Source organism: Abramis brama, assembly GCF_963993115.1.
Source record: "Abramis brama genome assembly, chromosome: 19".
In the NCBI taxonomy this organism is placed as follows: domain Eukaryota; kingdom Metazoa; phylum Chordata; class Actinopteri; order Cypriniformes; family Leuciscidae; genus Abramis; species Abramis brama.
The window spans coordinates 21,936,384-21,952,967 of NC_139981.1; the positions used below are offsets into that span (position 1 = coordinate 21,936,384).

At 38.5% G+C, this 16,584-nt stretch overlaps 1 protein-coding gene across 1 annotated transcript in view; it reads right to left on the reverse strand.

The window, feature by feature from the left end:
- Positions 1-16,584, reverse strand: part of lmbrd1 (LMBR1 domain containing 1) — an 89,888-nt gene that overhangs the window by 33,682 nt on the left and 39,622 nt on the right. The window contains exons 8-10 of the mRNA XM_084093711.1: positions 9,289-9,414; positions 6,722-6,874; positions 285-349 (exon numbers count right to left, since the gene is read on the reverse strand). Coding sequence (XP_083949837.1) covers positions 285-349; positions 6,722-6,874; positions 9,289-9,414 — 344 coding nt within the window. The remainder of the gene's footprint in view (positions 1-284; positions 350-6,721; positions 6,875-9,288; positions 9,415-16,584) is intronic.

The following is a 16,584-nucleotide window of genomic DNA, read 5'->3' on the forward strand; positions in this document are numbered from 1 at the left end:
CAGTTCTCCAAGGTCTGCTATAGTAAATTATTGTAAGTGTGAGCTAATTTAGAGTGGTGCAGGTGTTGATGAATATGTGTGTAAAATAACAACAGATTTATAGTCACTCCAGCATTGAATCAACACGTCTCTCAATTGCACTGTGCTCTAAGGGGACGGCATTCTTCAAGAGCTTTTCAACAGGGCGAGTCATTTGCTGGTAACATGTGAATGTGTGTATGTACTGTAAGAAAGAGTTTCAGTTTCAATCAGTGTGACATTTCGTGCAGGTTGATGGAACATACTTGGAAATAAACAAGGTCACGAAGAACAAAAGGGCCACCAGGATGAAGAAGACCCCGAGCAAGATCTGACAAGACATAAAAACAGACAATGTTACAACAGTGTTTCGACAAGATAATTTAAAAGTTTAGAAACTATGCAGAAAAAATATGTGGAATATCCCGAAAAAAGATGTATCAAAAATACATGAAAAAAAAAAAAAAAAAAATGGTAATATATTTTCAAATGTAATTTATTCCTGTGATGGCATCATTACTCTGATCTTCAGTGTCACATGATCTTTCAGAAATGTTTCTAATAAGCTGAGTTGGTGCAAAGAAATAGTGAAAAAAATTATTTTTAGGATTCCATCATGAATAAAAAGTTCAAAAGAACAACATTTATTTGAAATGGAAATCTTTTATAGCAATGTAAAATTCTTTACTGCCACTTTTGATCAATTGCTTTAATTATAAAACTAACAGATTTCTTAAATTTATTTAAAATATCAGAACACACACAAAAAAATGCAACATAAGATATTTTTGATGACAGCATTTGTTGTCAACACAGATAACACAGATTTACAAAGTAATTAAAGTAATTGAAAATAATTGACAAAAACATACAAATATTATAAATATACATATTCAACTAAATATATACATATATGACTTTATATATGATTTTATATATAATATATGACTTTAGTTCCTTATACATTCCAAACCCATATTATCATTTTTGTTCTCTACTCGGAATAATAAAGAATGTACTGTTAATGAATGAGAAAAATGACCACTGCATTTCTTGTGTTTTGCTGCCATACAAAGATATAGGATAGTTGTTCACACAAAGCTATTGTATAGCTTAGAATACAGAGACACATGGACTAATTTTTTTCTGTCATTGTGGATCTTGACAGCCTCAGTACTCATTTTCTTTATTAATACTGAAGAGTTGCCTGGATATTCTTCACAAATTCTGAAGAAAGACAATAATGCAGGTTTGTTGCGACATAAGATCGAGTAAATAATGACAGAATTTTCATTTTAGGGTGAACTATGCCTTTAAATAAATCAGTGAATTGATTCTTTTGAAGTGGCTTACAGAAATGTAGTCTAAAGCTAAATGAAATCTGATTTCCCAACATTACTTCACTACTCCTCAACACTGATTTACAAACACACTAGAAAGTATACACAAATACACTTCAGCAGCAAATGTTTATGCAGAGGACTGAAATCTAACCCAGAGGTTGTCACTTTTTACACATGGCCATATGGTGCGGCCCACCTCAGCCTGACACAGACGCCAAGAGTAATATGGACAACATGGTCACAAGCTCTCTAAATAAGGAACAGACTGAACTGCTGAGGAAAGAGTAAATGAACAAAGATGGAGACACAAACACTCACAAAACCAATATGCCAGACTGAACGGCTGCTTTTGACTGGCCTCCCGGAGCTCACGTCTGTTTGACTTGACTTGAAGGAGTAAACAAAACCCTGACGTGTACAGTAATCACTCTCAAAATGAAGTAAGAAGAAAAAAAGAACACAAACAAATTCAGAACAAATGGAAAATACCTTATAGAGATATAAACAGAAGTTCTACCAATCTATCTATCTATCTATTGATTATACACATCTATCTGTCTGTCTGTCTAACAATGCGAATACCGACTCTGACTACTTACAAATAACCACTAAAGCAAGCGACATTCGCATTGGATACAGATTTCCCTCAAGAACAATATGACAGATTGTGAACTGTAACAAGAAGATAGATTTGTAAATGAGCGTGAATCTGCCTCCGAGACATAATCTATAACTAATTCAAACCAATGACTGCGAGTTATTAGTGATGCTGGAATTACGCTTTGTGGTTAAAAACACAGCTGGAGCTATTCTAAGAGTATATTAGGAATTTATGTCTCAAGCTGTTGCTGTAATACCAATAATAAACGCTCGCAGTTATAGACGTAATAACCGTGACAGCCAGAGCCTTAACTTTACAGGAGTACATTAATAACAACAAAAGTTACAGCATCACTCAATTCATTATTCAGCATGCCTTTAGCCACACAACAAAACCACAGACTTCAATCCCCAGCATAAACACAGCTACCTAAAGTCATGTGTGCCTGTTTTAAGTCCCTTTAGGACGGTACCTGCATAAGGTTACATGTCAACATGTTTGAAACGTTTCCCATGTTCTTGTTCCCCTTAGAGAGGTCTGGTGGACTGTCAAAGAGGTTTCCACAAGCCAAAAAAACAGAAACAATATCACAAATATGAGATATAAAGATGCAATATGTGAATTATACACACAAAAAACCCATTAAATATGTAAAAGAACAGCTATAATAAAGTGTTCAGGATGAGCACGGTTAGCGCTTCCAATTTCTTTGTTTATTTTACACTGTGCGCTCATTCAAGCTCTGTTCTTCAGCGGATCGTTTCTGCGATTTGGGCCATAGTGAACCGCTCAAGGTCCCTGGCAGTCAGATGCCCCTGGTCACATTGGCCCGGTTCATAATCGCCCTTGCTCTTAACTTCGCCAAGGGCTGCTTTATCAGTCTGAAAGTGCATTATGGGAGAGATTTTTTTATATCCTTTGAATGATAATGAAAGCCTCTGTAGGTATCACACTCGCTCAGGCTTCACAAATAGGTTTATTTTATTTTATAATTGGGCTCGTAACCACCTGCCACTGCCATCAAACCGTGGTCTTCTGGGTTCTAATGTGCGAACCTCTTGACATGTGTGAAAAAGCGTGTACATCTACTACAGCTCTATGGTTACAAGTGAACCGCCATGATGACTATACGTAAAGTATGCAATATAGATTCAATGTGTTTATTAGATGTCGCAAAGGGAGGAAATACATGCAATTTGCATGGTAAGTGTTATGTTTCCTCCTCTCTGGGCTCATTAAAATACCCAAGCACCTCCAATACACCACTTTCAATTTTCCGAACCAATTTCCACTGAAGATGAAACGGTAAACACAATCATTAAAATCAATCAAAGTTAATCAATCAATCTGATGCAGAATTTAGGTCAATTAACCTGCTCTCTTAATGGAATCAATCACATCTGCCGGGTCCACATTAGAGGGTAATAGAAGTGTGCGTTCATGTGTTGGTGTATGCGCACGTGTGTGTGCGATCTATTAGTCTGTGCTGACAGCTGAATTTATCTAAAATCAAAATCTACAACCGCGCGACTCGCAGGAAAGCGTACTGTGACAAGAAATGTGTTGAATATCAGTACACATGTTGTGTTAACGACAACTACAAGTACATGTGAGACTTCTCTGCAGGGACTTGGAGGATATGAAGAGGAGATGTTGACCTCGAACATATCTGAGTGCTTTGAAAACCTTTGCATTCAATCATTAAATTTAACTGTAAACCAAAGACTGCAAGCAACAAATGCTGAACTAAAACGAGCGCAGCGCTCTCAATTACGTGACGGTGTAAACGAGGCGCAGTGAGTGACGGAGAGAGCAGTTTGGCAGACAGATTTCTCTCAGTATGCGTTTCCCCTGAAGCTCTAGTGGGGAAATTAGTAAATCTCAAGCCTAGTTTAGGTATAAATAGAGTCTGGAGTCTATCATTATAGTGTCATGCTCATGTCTGCTGCTAGTGGGCCACTAAAGACGGAAACAAGGAACCCCTCTGGTGCACAGCATGATGGGAGAAGAAACGATGCAAAGAATTTGAAAACCAGCAAATGAATAGAAGACGGGCAAACATTTTAAAGATAGACTAGAGGAATGCAGGAGTACTACAGAGAGGTTTGGGACAAACACAGCTATTTTGTGCAGGACTAGATGTATATTAAAAAGGACAGTTCATCTAAAATTAAAATTCTGTCATCATTTCATTACCCATATTTTGTTATTTTGAAGCTTGATAGCCTCAGTCCTGTTCGAATATGTTCGAATCCCAGTAAGCACAAATATAAATATTATATATTCAATCTACAGAATGTGGCTTCATTAGCTGGACAAGAACAGAGCAGTAAGTGAAATAACGCATCTAGCAAAGTGGTTGTTCAGTCTGGCGAACCTGTGCCAAGGTGATAAAAACCAAAGGATTTCTTGATTCTCTTAGGAATACGTGTTGGCATTCAAATGAAGTCATAATGTACGTGTTACATCAAAGTCACCATGAAAATTAATTTCCTTTACACCTCCCCCTTCATAGAGTAGACTTGATAGACCCAAGATAGGATAGTGACAATAATTGAAAAATTAATTAGTGACAAGATGACGAAAATGCTTGAAAAAAAATCAAAAGGGAAAAAAGAGAATATAGAGGGTAAGTAATTGTTATACATTATATTTAAGTCAATGCTCATATAAACATTATCCAAGTAAATAACACTACGCAACTGCTCTAAAAAATGTATGATAGTTAATAGCGTGAAAACTTTTAATCGCAAAATCTTTTAAAGTGAACATTGAACAGTAAGCCATTTTACTTCCATAAAGTGGATTTAAAGGTGAAACAGGAAATTCAAGCAGACCTGAATTAGTGTTTGCAGGCAGAATCTAAATGTATCATTATTTACAATTATTGAAGTAACCATTCATTTTAACTGCATTACCAAACTGCCAAGATTTAAATGTACAGCTATTTGCCCCACACTGACATCAGAAGGAAAGAAAAGTTGTTTCAGAAGCAGAAAAAAAACATTCTGATGAAAGCCAGGAAAATGTATTATGGAAGAAAACGGTCAATTTTGATTTCATGACTTTGAACACTTTTGAGAAAATGCAACCTATTTGAATGATTTCAGATAAATGTGGTGCAACAGGGTGAAGATTGCAGTTCACAAAGAGTCACTTTGACTCTCTAGAATCTCTTACTAATGCCACTCTTACTCCATCAGAGAGAACTGTCACCTCTGGATATATCAGTGTGTGGGAAGACAGCTGTTTGTGATTTGAAGTATTTACTGTTTGAACTAGTGTTGTCACGATACCAAAATTATTGTTTCGATACCGATACCAAGTCAAGTATTGCGATTTCGATACTTTTTCGATACTTTTCCTGAAAAGGGAGAAACACACTCAAATATCATTGCTGTGCTTTATTTTAAAACCGGGACAACACTCTAATCATATAACACACTAATAAATGAACATATGAACAGCAGATATATTAAACATTTGAACAAAATATGAAATATCAAAATATAAAAAATAAATTAGAGCAATGACATTCAAGGTAAAAAAAAATATAAATTTAGCAGCATTATCTCATTTATCATAAGAAACATAAGAGCTTTATCTTGATTCTGAACTTTGAATAAAAATATGAACAGCGATTATATTAAACAATGTTTAATATTGGTAACATATGATAAGCCTCATTGGTGATATATTTGGCATGTGGGGAGAGAGTTGTGGAAGGCCTATACTTCATGTTAAACATAAATATATAGCAGCAAAGACAACGTCGGCAGTGTTGACGGCAAAATAGGCTACAGAATAATTCGTTCTGTATTGAGAGGTGCAATATTTGAAAATCGATAATATTTTTTTAAATTACATATATATTGTATTTATGTCAAAACTTTCAAACATCAAAATGTCATTTATTAATATGTATTTGTGTCAAAATGACATAGAAACATATTTTCCTATTCTATTTTGCCTGGAAACGCTTCCAACACGCTTGCGTGTCGCGTGAAAAATAGGCGTCGGTTCTATTTCTAGCATGCACGCGTTTTCCGCGCGTCTCGAGCTGCGCCCAGACGCGTGTGTCACGCAGGCAGTTAACATGGGAGCCGAAATAAAAACGGACAAGACACGCAGCCAGTGTGTCGCCGGCCTTACAAATCTGGAACGCGGTCATTCTTAGAAGTATCGATACTAATAAATTAAGGAATCGTGACGTTTTTAATTTCCGATTTACTTTTGAAGTATCGGTGCACCGTGCAACAGAGCAAGGTAGGCAACGTACTTCCATATGTCACTCCTCTCGTCATCTTTTTCTACGAGTCGTGGACCACTTGTGCTCGCACATGCAGCCATCTCGCTGTAGTGTTTTATCACATGACACTGACAGCGGCAGGTTCTTTGCTGTGTGCGTCAGGAAAAAAACACAGATGTCCATATGGAGGCGTTTTTTTTTTTTTTTTTTTAAGTATCGATACTGATAAATTTAGGTATCGTGACGTTTTTTAATTTCCGAGTATCGCGATACTTTTGAAGTATCGGTACACCGTGCAACACTAGTTTGAACCAATAATTGTTTTATAAATATTTCTAAATAAAAAAATAGCTGTCCTGATATTGAACAACTGCAAAGTTTATCTGCCAAAAAATCATTGTTACAGTTTTTGAGGTTTTTGTCACATTTTAGTCTTTCACTCACCCTTAAAACAATGTTGTGCAATTTTGAAACATCAATGTAGTGATTCTGAGGCAAAACTCAACCAACCTTCATGGGGCGGAGAGCAGAGCCCACTTTATTGCAGCAGTTCCTCTCTGCAATCTCCAGGTGACGGCCCCGCCGATGAAGCATCTGTAGTTTGGCTTCAAGATCCTCGAGGTTCCTCCGGTCTCTCATAGAGAGAGGGCGCCCATCGGCACACTGAAGAGAAAAGTACAAAGGTACATTTTTTACACTGGATTATATTGTTTTTAAAGTGAGAGTGTTTGGTTTCAAATTCAAGAAGTCTCTGTCATTTTGATGGTTTGATTTTCTAGGCAGACAATAAACGATCATAGAAATTGGCATTAACCATTGCTTATCCATTTTTGCATTCATGCATTTTATGATGTAATTAAAGTGCCCCATTATGCTTTTTCGAATATTACCTTTCATGCAGTGTGTAATATAGTTGTATACGCCATCTGTTCGTGTCACTGTGTATCAAGCGCTGAGGAAGCCTCCGAATTAGAAGTTCAGATGGTAATGGGCATTTCGTTTCTGACACGTGCTGTAAGCGGTCGACCAATCAGAGCAGAGGAGGCTCTCGGAAAGGAGGGGTTTTGAGAGACTGAATCTTCAAACAGACCGTTTTTAGATTGAGTAATAAGGTGATGTGAAAAGTATATTATGAGAAAATTGTTTGTGAAGTGTTTGTTGACCTTGGATGCATATAAAACTGTTGTAGGAGACCTCTAAACAAAATTAGGAACCTTTAAAATAGCATAATAGGGCCATTATCTGCCATAATCTGTTACAGTTTTGTTTGTAAGAGAACTTTTATGTGGTCTGGGTCATTTTTCCTTTTTTGTGAAGTTACGTTTATGGTTTATGTGGATGAGGGACGTCCAATAATTTGACCATGCAGGCCTCTACCTAATTTGTCTTCAGCTGTCATTTGTCAACCAAGTGACAGCTGAATATGCACCAAAATACTGTAGAATACTGTAGAGAGTTTTTAAGCCTACTGATTTTGCAATCCTAACTACACTACTGTTCAAAAGTTTAGGGTCTGTAAGGTTTTTTAATACCGTTTAAAAAAAAGTCTCTTAATTATATATACAGTGCCTTCCGAAAGTATTTAAACCCCTTAATTTTTTTGTTCTTCATTGCTACCTTATGTTAAACAATTTTATATGACTTTTTTCACATCAATCTACACTCCATACACAATAATGACAAAGCAAAAAAAACAGATTTGTGACAACTTTGCAAATTTATTAGAAAAGAAATGTTTTTGGTCTTTGCACATTAGCATTTGGCAATTGTCTGCCATTCTTCACCTCAAATTGTCTCAAGATCTGTCAGGTGAACAGCCATTTTCAGGTTTCTACAGAGATGTTCGATTGGGTTAGGTTTTCTTTAAGGCTATCTATATAGTCCCCCAGTCCTTGCCACTGGTAAACACCCCCACAGCATGATGCTGCCACCATCACAGTTTACGGTTGGGATTGTATTGTGCAGGTGATGAGCAGTGCCGGACTTTCGTCCATATTGCACCAGAAAGCCTACCACACACCAGCTTACTGGTGGAGAGGAGACAGAGTGATGAATATATGAATATAAATAAGGATGATTAGGAGGCCATGATGATGGACAGTGGCCAATGTAATTTTTTATGACCACAGAGAGTCAGGACACAAGTTTAACGTCTCATCCTAAGGATGGTGCTTTTTGACAGTATAGTGTCCCAATCACTATTAGCACCCACACAGACCACAGGGTGAGCAGCACCCCCTGCTGGCCTCACTAACACCTCTTCCAACAGCTACGTAGTTTTCCCAGGAGGTTTCCCACCCAGGTACTGACCAGGCTCAGCACTGCTTAGCTTCAGAGGGCAACCAGTCTTGGGCAACAGGGTGAAAGCTGCAGTGATGTTTGTCCTTCTGTAAGTTTCCTTCTCCATTTATGATCATGAAAGAGTCCTGGTTCTTCCAATCTACTTCCATTAAGGTTTATTGAGGCTATATGCTTCTGTGAACCTTCAATGCAGCATGCAAATATTTTTGTTGTCTTCCCCAGATCTGTGTCTTGACACAATCCTGTCTCTGAGCTCTACAGGCAGTTCTTTTAACCCCATGGCTTGGTTTTTGCTTGACCTTTTATTGAGAGGTGTGTGCCTGAAGTTGCCACAAGGTTAACTCCACTCGGAGTGTAGTCACATCTACAAGTTAAATTGGAATGATCCTGAGTTAAATTTCAAGTGTACTTATACAATGTAATTATTGTAGTTTTTCTTATTTTTAATCAAATTTGCAAAAAAGTCAAAAACCTGTTTTTTTGTTGTTTTTTTGCTTTGTCATTGTGGTGTATGGAGTGTAGAATGATGTGGAAAAAAAGTTAAAGTAGTTTAACATAAGGCAGCAACATTACAAAATGAGAACTAAATAAAGGGGTACTAATACTTCGCAAGGCACTGTATAATGATCAACTGCATTCTTTATTTGCATCTCTTGACAATCCTCAGACCAATTTTGGGTCAAGACCCACCCGTTGTGAACCACTGACCTGAAGGACAGCGGCTCATCCTAAATAAAGGATGATCTGATCTGAATTCAGTTCACACACACACAGACCTTGGCTTTGAGCTTGTCTATTTGGTGCTCCACATCCTCCATGTCTTCTGTGTTCTCCAGCCGCTCGTACAGGACGCTGCGCGTGCCTTTAATCAGGTTCAGCGGCAAGACGGACATCCCGTAGGCCTGACGGAGAAAGAAAGAGCTTTAAAGACCAATAATACACCACTCACAATCATTGGGTAAAGTGTCATCACAATTTCACCAAGAGTCCCACCGATAGCCCCTGTGAAAGGAAACTAAATCCATACATTATGGCACTTGATTAAAAGAGCGCTTTCTAAATGGTGTCATTCAGAAGCCCACTGAATCCATGTATGTGTTTTCTGTGGAATGAGGGTGAAGAGGAGGAGATGAGAGACAGAAAAGAGTGTGAGTTTGGATGCAGCAACCATTTTGAGATGCACGGCTTGATTTCTACCAATGCACAGCTTAACAGTGCCCCCATGTGACGACACTCAGCCGGAGCTCACGTACATGTGCACAATGCATCAGAGAAGAAATATCGGAGCTCAAGTAGGGAAATATGATCAAACCTTCTGAGAGGACTTTCTGAGAGCTGTAAATCAGAGGTCACTTCAACGCCCCAAGCTCATCGATTAGTTTTTTTTCCCCTTCTCGGCATTAGGAAGCGCAGCTCTTATGCAGTGAGCAGAGAAAGGCTGGGGTCAGAAGCCCGCTAGTCCTCGCAATATGGGCTTTTGTGAACTTTAATTAAAAATGAAGACCTTCTTCAATACTCTCCTAGTGGTAAATCAATACAGGCAGAGAATAAGAGCGACCAGGTTGTGCATGCACACACACCTCGAGGACAAAAAAACAAAACACCTCATGCACTCTCACTCGTGAGGTTCTGCCATTTTCAAAAGCTTTCATATCAAAATGCTGACAAAAGTCAGCAGCACAATTAGATCTTCAGAAGGCGGCTAAAACACTGGTGACCTTTTTATCTCCTCTGCCGAAGATGCTTTTAAAGCAGAGAAATTGGTGCTCTCGTTGTCGCGGGCGCCTAACACCGTCGCCATGGGCCGTGACACCCCCTGCTATGAATCACGAGGGCTCTAAAGGCCGGACCATGTCCCGAATACCAAGCGCTCCTCATAAAAGAGGAATCTGTCCTGCATCCCCTGGTGAGACGTCTCCTCCTCCTTTGCCTCCTCTTTCCCATTCTTTCCTGCCCTCCTCGCCCCTGCAGTCCATCAAGCGTGAGAAAAATAAAAGAGACACTCCAAACAAAAACAGGTGTGTTCTGTGCTGATTGGAAAAGAAGACCTGAGGCACGAGAGAGAGAGAGAGAGAGAGATAGTATGATAGTTTGAGAAGGAGAGAGTAAGAGAAAATGTGTAGAGATGTAAGATGAAGGGATCGCGGTTGTCAGCTGGGAGATCGGAGGAGAGAGGGATGAAAGTGGGGATTGGAGAGAGAGAGAGAAGAGAAAAAGTGGAGGTGTACACCCTCTTATACAAGGATACTTTTGTTCCACAGCCTGCATAGGAAAATTGACTATGAGTCTATTATAGTTATAATAGATATAATTATAATTATAACTATAGCTTTGACCACAAAACTATGAGTTTCCTCTGACTTTCCTTATACTTTTCAATGTTGCAGGTATTGGGGGGGGGGAGATTGTGTGAATTTTTTCCAAGCAGACTATTATACTCCTCTGAACTCTTTATCAGGGGTTCCACACTTTTTGACTAATAAATTGAGGACTTTTCTAAGACCTTTCTAATTGTTTTTAAAAAAATTCCAATGAATCATTCAAAAATATTTTTTTCTTCCATTTGAAAAAAAAAAAAAAGAAAAAAAAAAATTCACAATAGAAATTTGATTTAAAAACAAAACAAAAAAAACATAGCTCACAAATTGGACATCACAATGACTTACAAGTTTGTCTCCACAAAAAAATACACACACACACACACACATCTAGAACAGATAACAAAACATTTTTTAGACTTTTAGACTTTTTTATATTCACTTAAAAATGTTCATGACTTAACATTCACTTACTACTTGTGTGGCTTTTTAGAAGCATGTAAAAAATTGTAATACATTTAAACTGTGTTTTGAAAGGAATTTCATAATAGGCCTTTTTGAAAGTAAATTCAAAAGAATTAAGTCATAACATTATGAGGTTAAGTAATAAATGTAGCATTATGATAATAAAATCCAGGATTTCCATGACACTTTTTTTTAATCATTTTGAGGAAACTAACAGTAACTTTGTGTCTAAAGTCATTCAAATGAACATCCAATTCATGTTTTCTTATTGTCAATGGACAATAATGCCTGTCTCCAAGAAAAAATCTGCTCACAAAAATAATGAAATAAATGCATTAAACTACCAAAAGATCAATCGTGGATTATTGTATTAAAACACTATCTTCCTCAGTGTCCAATGTTATAATGAGGACACATAGACTAACTAAAACTGACACACAGATGTACAGAGAGTTCAGTAAGCAACAACCTATGGTCTTCTGCCAGATGGTGTCTTTGTGTTTCTTCTGTCCCCTTTGTAGTCTCTAAATTAAATTCAAACGTGTTACACTGCTGGAAATGAGGGGCTAATTTGATTTGTTGTTGCTTTGGAAAATATAAAACTGTCAATTTACACCTCTCAGGCAGGTGTGGAACACATTGTGTGCGGAAGAAACACATCTGTGTCACTTGCCATGGTGAAAACTAAATTAATATAATATCGAAAATGTTTTATAAAACACATACTATAGCTCTGGTTCTGTGTGCTGATTGATCAATACAATGTTTCAGCTAAAATGCTTAAAAAACAGTACAGTTAGTGTGCAACTCCCATAGCACTGTTAGCTGTCCACCGTCAACTTTCTTAAAGATGTGTAATGAAATTGCAAACAATAACAGAATGGATTAGGTATAATGTCATTATTTATGACTTTATTATAGATTTGATGGATGGATGGATGGATGGATGGATGGATGGATGGATGGGTGGATGGGTGGATGGATGGGTGGATGGGTGGATGGGTGGATGGGTGGGTGGAAGTTCCTTCATTGAATTCAATACATACTATGAAACTGAGATAAGCAGCCACAATATAATCATATCCCAAAAACCAATCAACAAACAAACTGAGATAGGACTGAGATATGGAAAATAAACTCTGTATGGAAGATAGGAGAGAAATGAGAGCTGAGAAAATTAATATTGTGGGATGTTGTTGTTGAAGTGGCCCCTCGGATGCACCCGGAATGGTGGGAAGGAGGGAGAGGCTCTCTCGCCAGTCGCAAGTCATTTTTGCAGCACTGTGATTAAATCAGTGAAAATTAATGCGGTCACCCTCTCGTTGGGAATCAGCATCTTTGGACCGCAGATTTAAGAGGGAGAGGAACCCTCCAGGGCTGAACGTCAGCACGCCAGCCAGACTTTTAAATCACCACCGTGTCACGCAGCACAGGGACTGAGACGGCCCACGGTCAAGCAGACAGATCAAAGAGCCGTGATATACGCTCATATGCATATGCAAGTATTACATGCACATTAAAAAGTCAGCGGGTCAATAATTTTTATTGTAACGTCACACCAGTGCAAAATGAGCTTGATATAAGACCTAAGCATCTGTATTACCCAATGAAGGATGTTAAATGGGTTCAAGTGAGAATGCAAGTGGCGTTTTTGATGTCTAAAACCACTCAAGCACAGGAACCGGTTTAGACTTTGGGAGGTCAGGAATCGTTTTAAGCAGAATGGGGCCTGATCAAGCATAAAACACACTTTTGCACCTCATAACATTGAGGGTGATAAAGGCTTCTTGAAACGGCATCTTCGAGCAGGAGAAAGAAGTGTCTACGAGTTCATAAAGGTGTCACACAGAAGAACTCTTTCAAATGATAAACACAGATCAGGTGATGATGAGTTCAAGGTGAAGTAACTGGCGATCATGAATGGGAAAAGTTTAAAATTAAGTGTCAAGAACTGACTGTACACACAATAGTAGTGATGTGAAAGATGTGAAAAATCGTAGGCAGAAGGTTTAAAAGAAGTGTCCAAATGCTTGAATTCACTGTTCTGAGGATTAAAACTAAAATATGAGCCACCGCTTTCTACAGTTCAAAGAACAAACAACATTTACTTAGGAGTTTTTCTGTATTTTTCTGAATAAACGATTCACCCCCAAACAGCCTGAAACTTTTGGAACGTCATGCTGTCGCGCTTAAAGAGCACGATTAAAACTCCCAGCATGATTGTTTTTTAGAGCTGGCCATCCAAGCATTGGATAGGTAAAGTTAGCTTTCGCCCGCCCCGACCATATGGCGCTTCAGAGGCTTATTAACAAGCTGAGGCTCCTGTTTGTATGTGCTTAGGTTGAATATTAATTTCCCAGCAGCTCAGCAAAGTGTGATGTTGGCCAAAAACAGCAAGTGCTGAAGGTTTGAACTGCTTGCTTTAGCGTTTAGTTGAAGCGCAGCCGGCCGTGGTGTTGTCATTATGAGTTTACATCTCGGCCAGCCATATGAATTAAGAGCAAGTGGCCACCTTGGCTCAAAGTGCAGTGATAAATTAACCTGCCCACTCTGGACAACACTGCTGCTGCATACGGCGCCCATCACTTAGATTCCATTAGGTTAATCATGCATAATAATAACACATAGGCCAGTATGATAAATCACCCATCGCCTTGGAAACTTGAGGAGGATGGGTGATTCGGCATCTTTCTTGAGGGTTGGTGTAGAAGGGGAGGAGAGCCGAGAAAAGAAACAATAGGAAAGAGAAAGCGCAATAAGAACAGCCCGAGCGAGTGAACCCTGCTGTTTGACAAGGAATCTTTGATTGATTCTGAGTTTCTGTACCACAACAAAGAAGATCAAAAACAAGAGCGCACTAGGAGACTTTCTTTCTACATAAGCCTCTCCTCAAGATTCTGACAACACGAGGTCAGACAGGGGAACGTTATCATCCTCAGAGCGTTCTGAAAATTGTCAAACCTTTTAATACAAGCACTTTGAAAGCCCTAATTATGAGAAAAAAACTTTGTAACTCAGTGAACTACATAGATATTTCTGGTAACACTTTAGTTTAGGGTGCGATTCTCACTATTAACTAGTTGCTTATTAGCAAACATATTACTAGGATATTGGCTGTTTATTAGTACTTATTACACGGCTCTGTGGAATACTTGATTCTGATTGGTCAATCGAGGAATCCAGCGGTACGTTTTTCCTCGATAACAACCGCTGAAAACAGATAACATCATCCGGGTTACTGAAGTCGCTATATGCTTGCTTGGAATTTTTTTCCCTCGTGGAAGTTTTGCGTATGGTGAGCTAATAAAATATCAAAAATCTATATTTTGTGTAGTTATTTAATTATGCCATCCAGTATTGTGGCCTCGCTCGCTCTTGTTTCATACAAACACAGCTGCTGCCATTTTGCGACTATTGCTTTGTACACTGTTGGATTATAAAATAAAGCACATATTAATGTCTTATTCTGCATGACCATATTCTAGATCCCTTAATCCTACCCAATACCTATACTTAACTACCTTACAAACTATTAATAAGCAGTAATTAAGAGGTTATTGAGGCAAAAGTCATAGTTAATAGTTAGTATTGGACTCTAATCTGAAGTGTGACCAAATATTTATATAAATATATATATTTTTTAACTGTGTGCCACAGGGTGGGAATTATGTAATTTTAGGGGCAAGGCCATTTGGCCTCCACCTTTTTTTTTTTTTTAGGGGCACCAAGGCCATATGACAGGGCACAAAGGCCATCGTACAATTCGATGGTTTTCCCATTCAGATTGATACCATAACATCCTAATTTGGAATAAGACATGGATTATGACTTTATTAATAAAAAAAAAAACATTTTTTAATGAGAGAGAGAGAGAGCGCCATTACATCCAGAAGGTATACACCCTCACACAACAATAGAAACAACATAAATGCCAATAAAAGCATTCAGAAACACCACAAATGCCAATAAAAGCATTCAGAAACAACACAAATGCCAATAAATTAATAATTGCCTGCATTGTCGAACGCTCTTCTTCATGCGTTTCAAATATGGACTATAATGTTCAGTAGAGCGCCCTCAGGCTGCTGGTATGAATTGAAACAGCACATCAGTATACAGCGCTCATAAATTCAATAAAATATTATTCCTGTCAATAGAAATCTGATGTAAACTGAGAATATATCAATATTTCTCCAAATCTGCACACTTTTGAGCTAAAAGCCGTGAGGGACGTTGTTTTGTGACTCGCTTTCATGGCGACAGCACAGGAGTTTATGAATGGGAGCGTCTGACGCTCATAATTCATATTAAAGGTATCGACTCATTTTTGCATTTCATAACTCCTGACACAAATTAAGACATAACTGTCAATATAAATTTCTCAGAATACAATAGTGGTCAAATACTGAAACGTGAGTCTTATATCTTTTTAATGATGTAAGTTATTGTTTGTCAAGGTAATAACATTAAATCTTATAGTAACTTTGAACTATTAAAAAAAAACGCTTCAGTGCGCCGACGCCGTTACCTCTGGAACCTTGCATAGGGCCCTTTTCTGAAAAGGGCACTTATCTAAGTTACTAGCAAATAGATTTTGATATTTTTAGGTCAAACCGTTCTTGTCTGTCAGTCATATAATGCAGGTCTATGGTCACGGTCTCAAACAGCATCCACAGAGTCCAAATTAAAACAATTCCCTATCGTAAGTACACATTGATGGCCTAAGACACGAAACGAGCGGTTTGTGTGAGAAAACGAACAGTATTTATATAGTTTTTACCTCTTGTAACACAGCGACGTCCAAGTGATCTGAGGGCGCCCGCGCTTCCTGCTGTGTGACGTGTGCGCAGACTGGTGCATAGATAGACATATAGATTGCGCCTTGGCTACGGCAGTTCATGAACGAATGCCGTAGCCAAGGCGAAATCTAGTGTATATATCTATGCACCAGTGTCGACAACAGAGTGTCGTTCTTCTGTTGGTGCTGACGTTACATGCTTCTTGCACTGCTGTTTTGATGCGTGAGATCATCGATGTGATTATGACACTGCACCTGCGCGAATCCACAAACTAATTGAAGTTCAGAGACTACTTGGGTGGAACTTGGACAGGGCCAGGGCACACAGGCCACTGTGGCCGTACGATGATTTTTTTTCACGGGGCATGAAGGCCAAAGTGTAGGGCAACGGCGGCCATGGCCGCGTGGCCGCGGTATAATTCCCACCCTGGTGTGCCACATTCAAAGATATTCCACCTCATTTTTTTTCAATCCCTGATAAAGCATAGATT